The sequence below is a fragment of the Mobula hypostoma genome, chromosome 7 (genome assembly GCF_963921235.1).
Source record: "Mobula hypostoma chromosome 7, sMobHyp1.1, whole genome shotgun sequence".
Lineage (NCBI taxonomy): Eukaryota > Metazoa > Chordata > Chondrichthyes > Myliobatiformes > Myliobatidae > Mobula > Mobula hypostoma.
The window spans coordinates 34,499,397-34,511,761 of record NC_086103.1 but is presented as its reverse complement, the minus strand read 5'-3'; the positions used below and the strand labels follow the sequence as shown (position 1 = coordinate 34,511,761).

Below are 12,365 nucleotides of genomic sequence, written 5' to 3'. Positions count from 1 at the left end.
TTGGTTCTTGAGGTCATATTTTTCATTGTGGAGAACTGTGGCCCAACCTCTAACTACTGCAGTACTCCACCAGACAAGCTGAACGGATTCCCTCACTCATGCTCTTTGCCTTATGCCTGGCATACAGTTCTCTAGCTATGTCAGTACATTACCCAAGATTCCATGTGCACTATCCCTTTTGACAACTATCCATACAAATGCAAAGTATTTTCCATTGGAAACATTCTGGTCATAGCTGATTCACTCATTGATAGGAGGCAGTGAGTGGGTATAAAAGGTTCCTTTTCTGTTTGGTTGCCAGTGACTAGTAGTGTTCTGCAGGGGTTGGTGTTGGGACTACTTCTTTTTATGTTGTATATCAATCATTTAGATGATACGAAGATTGGTGGAGGGACATGTAGATTTGAGGAAACAGGAGGGCTGCAGAAGACAGATCAGAAGAATGGGAAAGAAGGTGGTAAATGGAGTACAACATTAAAAAATGCATGTTCATACACTTTGGTAGTAGAAATAAATGTGCCCACTATTTTCTAAACAGGGAGAAAATCCAAAAATCTTAGATGCAAAGGGACTTGGGAGTCCTTGTACAGAACAAGGTTAATTTGCAGGTTGAATTGGTGTTCAGGAAGGCAAATGCAATGTTAGCATTCATTTCAGGAGGTCTGGAATACAAAAGCAGGGACATGATGCTGATGCTTTATAGGGCACTAGTGAGGCCTCACCTTGAGGCCTCATCATGAAATTTACTGGCATCAGTATCAGAGTACTAGGATAGCAGGAACCTCTGCTCTACGATAAAGACAGCTGCAATAAAAGAAATTGTCAGTCAACAACTCCTGCGTCTAAAATATCAGTTTGTATGTTTACTGACCGGAATTTTCCATCTCTTTACTGAGATATAAAGAATAAATGAAATCATAAATTCTGTCATCTAAGTTAAAACTTTGTCAGTTGGCATTCAGAGTTAGAACTTGTTTATCTCAGCCTTGCCAAGGACTTTAACAATTACCGCCAATTTAAATTGAGATGTCAAATGACAACAGCACTGCAGTGAATCATTGACTCATCTTCCATTTGTTACTTCTCATCCCATGTTTTCAATAAACACCCTATTTGAAGATATGTGCCGTTAACTGAAAACTAATTCAATTTTAGAAGTTCATATCATTTGAAATTTCAGGGAATACAATCGGTAGCATAAAATGCAGTTGAAGATTCTTTCCGTTTTGTAGTTTCAACATGGGTTCTATTCAGTGGAACTAGGCAGAAAATGGTTCGGCACAGCCAAGAAGGGCCAAAAGGCCTGTTTCTGTGCTGTAGTTCTTCTATGGTTTCTATGGTTTCATAGAATTTTGGTTCAATAATACTTCCATAAGAGCATAGGAAGTTTCAATATCTCTGAGCTACTTTGTAAATGAATCTGTATCTGTAGATTTAGCAAAACTTATATTAATTTAGAAAATAACATTTGAACTGAATGAACATTTGTAATTACCAAATGTAAATAGTAAACTAGAGGAAATTATGTCAGCTGTTAAAGCATTCCCTGATCTATTTTTGCCAGAGGTATGACTTTTCATGTACCTCTGCTACTAAGTTCCGATGTCTAATTTATTGCCTGTCTAAGTTCTAGAAATAGTGCTACATGAACCGAGTGACTGCAACTTCATAAAATTCCAGTGCAGAACATATTTCAGAGCTAAATTTACAACTAACACATATTTATGCTCATTGTGATTAATCCCCCTCAGTGCCATATTGAAATGCTCTCCTCACAGTCCCAAAGACTTTTGCATTTGGAAACTTATTCCCTTTTTTAAAAGTATTCAGCAACTTTGCCTCCTCAGTCCTCCATGGTAGTCAATTCCACAAGTTTCCTTTCTGTGGGTGAAAAAATTTCTCCTTATCGAAGTCCCAAATTTGAGAACATGACTTCTCAGACTAAACCGGGGTCCCCAAACTTTTTTGCACCGCGGACCGCTTTAACATTGACAATATTCTTGCAGACTGGCCGACGGGGGTGTGGGGTTAATCACGACCGGAATATAGGTGATAATTCAATTATAAGTCACTTATAAGTGGCTAATACACTCAATTTCGTTTCTAAAAGTGTTTACCTAACGAATTTAATATTAAACACACAGCCACAAGGAAATCTGCAGGTGCTGGAAATTCAAGCAACACACACAAAAATTGCTGCTGGAATGCAGCAGGCTTGCTGCGTTAAACACACAGTGCAAATTTTCCTCGCATGAATGTAGTGATAAGTCAATTATAAGACACTTAAAAGTCTATAGTGTCATAACATTTTAAGTAATGTTTAAATATTAAACACACAGCGCATATTTTTCTTGTATGAACATATAAAATCATTGCAACACACCAATATCGCTGCATCAGTGGGAGCCCTGGGCTTGTTTTCCTGCAACGAGACGGTGCCATCGAGGGGTGATAGGAGACAGCGATACTCAAAGGGGGTTCCTTATGTCCAGTCTATTCCACAATTTAGTTTTCATTGTATTCATTGCAGAAAATCCCGCTTCGCAGAGATATGATGTTAGAAATGGAAGCAATGTTTTCTGTGCTTTCGTGGCTATCTCAGGCTATTCAGCCTTGACTTTGATCCAGAATGCCAGCAGAGATGTTATGTCAAACATACTTTTCAGCCCACCGTCATTTGCAAGCTCGAGTTGATCTTCTTCCCGCGTTGACATGGATGATTCACCGGGGACATTCACAAATGGGTCACGGACCCATTCCTTTGGCACATTTTGGTTCATTTGCGGTTGGGAAGTAACGCTCGAATTCTGTTGACAGCGAAGATAGGTGATCACGCACCAGCTGTGAGAAAGATGGTGCAGCCTCAGTCTCTCCCAAAATCCCAGCTAATGTTGGGAACATGTCATATATGCCTCTGTCCACTCGCCATCCCCACAGTTCCAGTTCGGCTTTGAAAGCAGACACTTTATCTGCCAACTTGAAGACAGTTGTCATTCTCCCCTGAAGTGACAAATTGAGTTCATTGAGCAGGTTGAAGATGTCACACAGATAAGTGAGTTTTGCTATCCATTCCTCATCACTGAAGTGAGCTGCCAGTGGTGACTTTTTTCCTAAAAGAAATCTCTGTAGCTGCTCTCCTAACTCAAAAATCCTGGCCAGGGCTCTCCCCCTTGATAGCCATCTGACTTCAGTGTATAAGAGAAGCGTCTGTGCTCTGTGCTCTCGCAAAACCGCTCAAATAGACGTTTCTTAGCCTTAGTAATACGGCTAGCCACTAAACACGACACTCTCAGAGCAGCAGCATTTTGTGGAAGTGGTGGCTCTCAGCACTAGCTCATGCTTTTTCCACTCAAAAAACTCAACGGGTTTGACTTTAAGTGCAGGCTGCTTGTACAAGGTGCCGAAGCAGTTTTGAGGGCTTCATTTCCTCACTAGCCAGCTTGTCTCTGCATATCACACACTGGGGCTTGGAGCGTGTGAGTCACCGGTCACAATAAGGCCATATTTTATGTACAACTCGTCGTGTTTTCTGTTGAAGAAAGCTTTCTTTTTTTTTGTTGTCTTGGCCTCAGTTGTCTCTGCGTTATCATCATCGTTAGGCCTTTTATGTCCCCTACCACCTCTTCTAAAGAAACTCTCAAGTGACGTTTGTTCTTTACTTAGCATACTACCAAATCATATTGTTTCCTTGCGGCCTGGTAGCACACGCTTTGCGGCCCAGTACTAGTCCACGGCCTGGTAGTTGGGGACCACTGGACTAAACAACTAAAAGGGTGATCATAACATGACAGAATGGATCAGTAAGATGAAACTGACGTAGTTCAATCTGAAACTAAGAGCTCTGAATCTAAATAAAAGGCACTGTAAAGCTGTGAAGTATGAATTACCTGTAATAGGTGTGGCATATTACTATTCCAATGATATTGATTGATATAACGATATTGACTTTGACATTGACATTGATGTATACTGCTTGAGGCCCCACAACCTGTATATGAGAAGTTAGTCCTAAAGTTAGTAATCTCAAAATTATTCCCCGTACCACTCTACAGTAAAAGTTGAAACAGGAAGATACAGGATATGGGATAAGTATGTGTTTAGAGAAATGAATGTAGGAGGGAGGGATTCATATCCTTAGGATAAATGACACTAGTCCAGATGGAACCAGCAAAGCGATGGACAGTTGGTGATTAGCATGACACTATTACAGCTCGGGTGTAGGAGTTTGGAGTTCAATTCCCATACCATCTGCAAGGGGCCTCTACACCCTCCCCATGAACACGTGAGTTTCCTCCAGGTGCTCCGGTTTCCTCCCACATTCCAAAGATGAACCGGTTAGTCGGTTAATAGGTCATTGTAAATTGTCCTTTGGTTAAATAGGTGGGTTGTTGGGCAGTGAGACTTGTTGGGCCAGAAGGGCCTATTCTGGCCCAGTCCCATTTTATGCCAAAAGGTTGGGAACCCCTGTTCCAGAGGGAAACAGAACAAAATGGTGCTTAGCTTGACTGTTCTTGTGGTTGTGTATCAGGAGATTGTAATTCCTCTGAATCCAATCATTATTCTCCATTATTTCCCGTCCAAAGTTTACTTTGCATTTTGTTATTAAAAGAGATAGTGGATAATATTGGCATAATGACTTGCAATTTTTGGACCTGAAGTAAAATTAGATTTGTAAGTAAACTCTTATGTGGTTTCTTTGTGAGGTCAGAACCAAAGTAACATTTAAATGTTTTGCCAGTTCTTTGTTCACTGGTAGTAATCTCTCCCATTTCTGAGCTGGAACTTTAATTCGGGTACAATGTCCTTAGACTTGATCTTTGGAATATTATAACCCCTCCTAGATTTTTTTACTTGCGTCATGGCCCAACTTCCCCCTCGTCTTTTTTGATTTCTCTTCCATTTATGCTTCCTTTTTGATGATTTCTTCATGTTTCTCCCTTCTCTTTCTCTGTTCTAGTTCCTGTCATCCTACCACTCGAGTTTAAACCCTCCCGGAGAGCAATACCAAACGCGGTGAAGCCTGTCCAGTCTATGCTGGTTCCATCTGGCCCAGTCATTTCAAATTTACTCAATTTTTTACAGTTTTTTCTAACAATTGCCCTGATAGTTGGTTTTCACCTTCTCCCTCAGTCATTGGATTTTGGCTGGCAGTAATATGGATTGACGTGACAACTGAGCACTAAAGGTCATTTGCATAGTTCTGTTTGCAGATTCTATTAAGCAGAAATTTAAATTAATTCCCTGTGTATTTCTTAATTGAACACCAAACAAAAATGTAATTCATTATAAAAATTAAAATAAAATTCAGGTTTAATTAGACCCAACCTAATTTAACTGGCTTGGTCTAATGAAAATGATACAACGGGCTAGCAATCATTTGATGCCAAGAAATATTTGATACTTATGTTACAAACAAGCAAGAGATTACTAGACTTTTTAAATACATTGCCAGTATTAACACAATCCCTAACCTCACCTGAGGAGGACACTCATCCTTTTTTAAGTTGTTTATAATTTCTGGCAGAAGACAGTAAGAATAAGTGGTTAAGGTAGAAATTCCTACGTACCACCACAAAGGAATGTATGTCAGGCCTATGAGAGAAAGGGCCAAAAGCAGCATCCGCCAGTTTCTTAGAAAGTATGCAATGAAGGGCAGCAACATGTAGCCAAGAGCATAAGAAATGCACACTCCCAACGTGCTGTACACAAGCCGAGTGGATTTTCCGAGAATTTCTGATCCTGGAAGAAAAAAAGTAGTAATTACAACAGAATTCTTGACTTCAGTTGGTGATAGGTCAACACAATGACATTTTGTTCTTTGCCAATATTGCACTTTGCGCATTTTCTGTCAGTAGTATACATCTTCTTCTTAACCATCATTTTGTTGACTTGATTGTCCAGTCATACCTAAAATAGAGCACGTGAACATGATATGAGCAAATGTATGGTTATGAAATATTATTTCCTCAGCACTGGCCAGAAGTGCAAAGGTCAATTGTAACATCTGATTGACTACCATAAATCAGATCAGGAGAAGCCAACAATCCTATTTTTGCAATTAGTTCTGAGTTTCTTCACAGGAGAAGAGAATGGAAACTGTGTGTTTGTATGATTCAAATTCATTTATAGAGAACAATGAAGGTATTAGATGAGGATTGGGGAAAGGGTTATATGTCCTCCCAAAACAAAGAAATATAACTAGGGAAATTCTTGGGGGTGTGTGTGTGTGTGTGTGTGTGTGTGTGTGTGTGTGTGTGTACTTAAGTCATAGTCATAGTCATACTTTATTGATCCCGGGGGAAATTGGTTTTCGTTACAGTTGCACCATAAATAATAAATAGTAACAACACCATAAATAGTTAAATAGTAATATGTAAATTATGCCAGGAAATAAGTTCAGGACCAGCCTATTGGCTCAGGGTGTCTGACCCTCCAAGGGAGGAGTTGTAAAGTTTGATGGCCACAGACAGGAATGATTTCCTATGACGCTCAGTGTTGCATCTTGGTGGAATGAGTCTCTGACTGAATGTACTCCTGTGCCCAACCAGTACATTATGTACTATTGTACAGCTGCTACTATGGCATGCAACTTGGACAGCATCCAGTTGTCGGGGTGCCATCATGACAAGCTTCATTGGTATGCTCATCATACGGTGTGTCCTGGGCATCTGAAACCTGGCGGAGACCATCTTTCTCCAGGTTTTTTTTACGAGGTCGAGTTGTTAGCTCGACATTCAATCCAGGCATGGCACGGCTGGAAAGCGTACAAGGAAGCCAGCCGGATTCGAACTCAGGACCTCTCGCCTCGAAGTCCAGCGCTGATGCCACTATGCCACTAGCAGGCTTCATGGTCTCCCATGGGAAATTATATCTTTTCAAGTACCCAACACCCAAAATGTAGAAAACTAACACAGGTTTTGCTAAGGACATTTAAAATGTCATAGAATTTTAACAGCAAGTATTCATTGGTTCCAGTGAGATCTAGTGCACCTCCCTTAATCGCAGGACTCTGCAGAGAGTGGTGCAGACAGCCCAGCGGATGTGTAGTCGTGAAATTCTCATGATTCAGGACATTTACAAGGACAGGTGTCTAAAAAGGGCCTGTAGGATCATTGAGGACCCAAGCCATCCCAACCAGAATCTACTCCAGCTGCTACCATCTGGGAAGCAATACCACAGCATAAAAACCAGGACCAACAGGCTTCTTCCACCAGGCCATCAGACTGATGAACTCACACTGATTTGAGTGTACTCTATATTACATTGACTGTTCTATTTATTATAAGTTACTATGATTGCACATTGCACATTTAGATGGAGATGTAACGTAAAGATTTTTATTTCTCATGTATGTGAAGGATGTAAGAAATAAAGTCAGTTCAACAGAAGTGTAAGAAAACATGTTTTCTTGTTAAGCCACTCTTATTCCATCAATGCTAATGTGGTTATCATCCTGGCAATTGAGCTGGTGATAATATTGAAGCCTCTTGGAGATTCAAATCAATCACCCCAGGCAGTGACCTGTGCAAGTTGGAATGGGAGGGTGATACTAATGGAGCAAATCCAGAAGTTACCCAACAGCTTATTTACTGATGAGTGCATTTCTGTTGTGAAATACAGGAGCACTGGAATAGAAATCGCACTTGGAAAAAAATCCTCAAATTATATTAAGGATAACATATGCATGAAGAGGACTTATGCTGTGCTTGTGCTTGGCACCGAAACACAAGCATTTCTGGTGTGTTTCACATACTGGCAATAAAGTGATTCTGATTCTGATTAATTAACGAGATATAAGAGGAAACAAGTTCAAAATTATCTACCATGTGAAATAGAAATAGTTAAATACTTTGACCAATTATACATGAAGAATGATTATCTCACAAGTGAAAAATACAAATTTGAAAATAGTTGATTCAATGACTATGTCCTTAAGTTCTTTTTTCCTTTTGTAACGGAATACCAGGAATGTGTTGGTCAGTGGGATAAACACTGGTTAATTTCATTGTGGGAGTGTGGAATGTATAGCTTCTGATTGTTAAAATGCAGTGGGTTGTGTTTAATTTCCGCACACAGAATTTAGCTCATGTACAATGAAAACAAATATCGGACCCACAGAGAATTAAAACACATGGGAGCACAGACACATTAGAGAAGCAGTCCCTCCAACCTATTATTTAATGAGACCATGGACTAATTTGTAGTTAAATTTATCCATCCATATTGTACACTATAATAATACAGTATTTAATGAATTTCAAATGAATCACCTGATTTAAAATGATTATTCTTTCACCTGTTATATTTGAGGAGAAAAAGTTTCACACTTCCAATATATTTTGTACATTTTGTGAGAAAGGGACTTCATTTCCTCCTAAAGGACCAACTCTGATTTTAGAGTTATTTCTATTTGCTTTTGGTTTCTGCTAGTACTAGGAGTTTCAAACTGCCTCATAAAATCATAAAAATCTCATTGAAATTATCTTCATAATTCCCAGGCTGTACAAATTTAGTTTAGGCAACCCTTCTCATAAATTGATCACTAGAACTCTGATAAATTCCCAGTGAGATCTTATTACTTGCATATTTACTGAAATTAGGATGCAACAACATTACTTGATACTCTAGGCGTGCTTGATTCAGTGCTTTGTGGAGAAAAACTTCCCGTTTATTTGATATAGCAGACAAAAAAAAATTTCAGTATTTGAGTGGTACATTTAATGATCCATGTACATAGATCCCAAAATATATTAGAATTCTATTCTTTGATTATCATCAGTTATGAGTGTTCAGGTCTATACCTATTTGAAAGGACGGTCTCAGTAAAGTGCATATTCCACCTTCAACCCACATTCTGATTATTCATGGTTCTTTGTAATTTAATGCTTTTGTCTACACTACTTATTGGGCCAGCAATCTTTGTGTCACAGGCAACCTAAGTTAATTAGCTAGTCGATTTCAATGTTTTTGTTAATATAATACCTATAAATTTAACAAAACTGTGAATAATTAAATGCCATTTGTTTCTTTTGAGACATCATGAATATAGTACATAGAACATAGAACAGCACAGCACAAGAAAAAGTCCTTCAGCCCACAATCTTGTGCCAAACCAATTAATTTAGTAATCAAGTGGTTAAACAAACTAATCTCTTCTGCCAAAACAATGTCTATATCCTTACATTATACTCACGCTCATGTGCCTATCTAAACATCTCTTAAAAGTCACTAATTTTCTGCTTCTACCACCACCCCAGGCGGTGCATTCCAGGCACCCATAACCCTCTGTAAAACGCTTGTCCCTCACAACTCCTCAGAAATGGCCACATCTCACTTGAAATTCATGCCCTCTGGTATTGAATATTTGAACCCTGGGAAAGAGATACTGTCTCTCTGCTCTGTCTCAGCTTCTCATATTCTTATAAACCTCTATCAGCTCTCCCCTTGGCCTCTTCTGATACAGGTTGCCCCTGCCCCAGAAGAGGTTCCAATGATCCAAGAACCTGAAACCTTGCCCTCCTACACCTATACTATCATCTAATTCCTGCCTTGACTAGCACATAATACTAGGAGTGAAGCAGGGATTATTACCTTGGAAATCCTGCTCTGCAGCCTCTTTCCTAAATCCCTATCCTCACTGTGCAGGACCTCTTTCCCCTTTCTACCTATGTCATTGTTGCCATTGTGCACCATCACCTCTTGCTGAGTTGAATGTTTATCCATCATCACTGAAGTCTCTCTTCTATCACCCAACCAATTTTAATCAGGCCGGTACGTTCTTTAATTCCATTTCTCTTCCCTGTTATAATTAAACAAGAATTTCATTCACCTACCGTATCACTATCACCAGTTTACTTAGAAATTTCTAAACATTACTAGCAAGTTCATCGTTTATTGCCCATTCTTCAATATCTTTTATGACCTGAACTCTGTCTTTTTAGAGTCATGGAGTCACAGAGCAATATAACATGGGATTAGGCACTTCAGCCCAACTTGTACATGTGGACTGCACGGCCTTCTACAGTAGTTCTATTTGCCCACGCTTGGCCCATATCCCTAATATTTTCTTATGTATCAAATTCTTACTTCCTTGCATGCACTATTGTTTCTGACTGACCTCTCTCCCATTTATTGGTAACTAAAGTTCTTTATACCATCTTATCTGACATGGTTGAGAAACAAACTGTTCCAGGAATAACATTTTCTCCTCTCCTAATATTGAGTCTAATGTCAAATTAAATAAAACTGCTTCTTCCTTCTGGATCTCATTGCCCCTTTCCATTAGCAGATGCATTTGGAAACCACTGCACTTGAACTCCTTTTGAAGTTAGCTCCCAAATCTCATTAGGACCATTTCCCTTCATCCTGATGTTAGCAGATTCAATAAAGATCACAAAAATTGTGTTTTCCCCCTTCCTAACCATTCTTTCCAGCCAAACAAATGCATCTCATAGAATTATAGAATTAAAAAATAAGAGGCTATTCTGCTCTTCATGACTGTGCTAAGCAAAAATATTTTTTTAAAAAGCTATTCAAGACAATTCCTACTTTTGACCTGCAATCTCAATGTTTACTGCTCTTCAGGTGCTCATGTGGGGCTGTTGTCTGTACATAGGGCCAAAGATTTCAAATACATAAATGTAAAATTCAGGAATTTTTGTGTATATTTTACTGTATGGAATATTTCTGCATTTCAGAAATGATCTGATTAGCTGGTCAACTGAAGCACTCAAACTACTCAAAATGTTTCCAGATTTTTGAGATATTCTTTCCATAGCAAAGGAATTAGAAAAAGAATAAGATTTCAAAAATGTATGGGTGTTCTACTAGCCTCTAGTCCACTGACTAGAGTTAATGCTTCACTGACAGTGAAAGAATAATCTATGGTATTGAAGTGCCAGTAAAGATACATACCAAGAACAAAGGCAGCTACATAGTTTGATATTTGTCCGAGACCAATGAGGAAATTAAGAAGGCAGAATATTTCCCAGCTTGGAGCGAACACTTGAGCAATGCTGAATATACACTGTACAGCCATCGTTCCAAATAGAACTAGCTTTCTTCCAAACCTGCAAAGCAAGAACAAATGAAGATTTCGATATGAATGCACAGACTCTCTGCCACTGATTAATACACATGATATGGATTTATTCTGTACGTTACTTCATGGAAATGATCTAAGCAAAGATTTATGCATGTCAACAAATGAAAAAACTGCATGGGAACCTATTTCAGATGCAGCTTCCTCACCAGGCTCTTATGTTAACCTGGCTCGTCAGTCAGTCCTGACAACAGCCACGGGACTCAGCGGTGAGAAGTCCACCTTTCATAAACAATGGGCATCTGGGGTTGGTCTGATTTGGCTTTCAACTAAACAGGAACGTCGTGATGTTCTGGTTAAAGAAACCTCAATTTGAGTAAATAGTGCATAAATACTGTCCATACACAAATGTCGGTCAGCAAGAAATAACAAATTGTACACTGCATAAAATTTATAAAGAAAGTGTATTTACAAATTTCAACTTTATTGAGCAGTTAATAGGAAAAAGAAAAGGAGAAAAATAAAGAGCAGTAAAAACCTTAACCAGGGCATCAGACAAAACCAGAAATTCAGCAAGTTATGTCCAAACATGCACATAAAGTTGGAGGTCATCCTGAAGTTGCCTTATTACCCACACGCTGGACCCACGGAACACGTGAAAACACAAACCATATTCCAAACCGCTTGAAATCCATCTCAAACAAACGGGTGCTCTCATTGGGAGTACTGGCCCTTGAAGCCATTCATCTGCATAAAGCACTTCGTGCAACAGGGATGCTCCTTCCCGGGGCATCCTCAGCCTTTTTCCCTCCCGTCCTCTCAGCAGCTCCCATCAAAAAAAACGCAAACCACACTGCCCATCAGAAATCTCACCCCACACACAGCTCCCTCGAGAACCGTCTCTCCATTTCACCATCCTGATTGGGTGACACAGCATTCCCAAGCTGAACATTAAAGCCCCTTAGCTTTTAGCCAAAACCAAAATATTCTAATCTGCTTTTGCGTAACTGCTAAAATGAAGTACCTGCAGCATAGCAGTAAAAATCTCAACCAGGGCATTACACAGTCATCATACGAAACCAGGAATTCAGCAAGGATAGACTAGAAATTAAGCTGGATCTTACTTATGCACTGTGAATCTCTAGATTCCAACTTAATTTTTAGTACGACCTCGCTGAATGCCTCAAAGATGGCTTTTGGTGAATATATCTATCAAGGTTTTGATGGCCTCCTTGATTTCTTCAAGTGTTGGTATTTTGCTTAGGGAGTCGTCAACAGGCTGTTTTGGAATGTTGTTAATCACATTCCTGTCAAATGAGACGGT

At 39.3% G+C, this 12,365-nt stretch overlaps 1 protein-coding gene across 1 annotated transcript in view; it reads right to left on the bottom strand.

The window, feature by feature from the left end:
- LOC134349227 (organic cation/carnitine transporter 2-like) overlaps positions 1-12,365 on the bottom strand; it is an 80,102-nt gene that overhangs the window by 53,278 nt on the left and 14,459 nt on the right. The window contains exons 3-4 of the mRNA XM_063053238.1: positions 10,915-11,069; positions 5,568-5,739 (exon numbers count right to left, since the gene is read on the bottom strand). Coding sequence (XP_062909308.1) covers positions 5,568-5,739; positions 10,915-11,069 — 327 coding nt within the window. The remainder of the gene's footprint in view (positions 1-5,567; positions 5,740-10,914; positions 11,070-12,365) is intronic.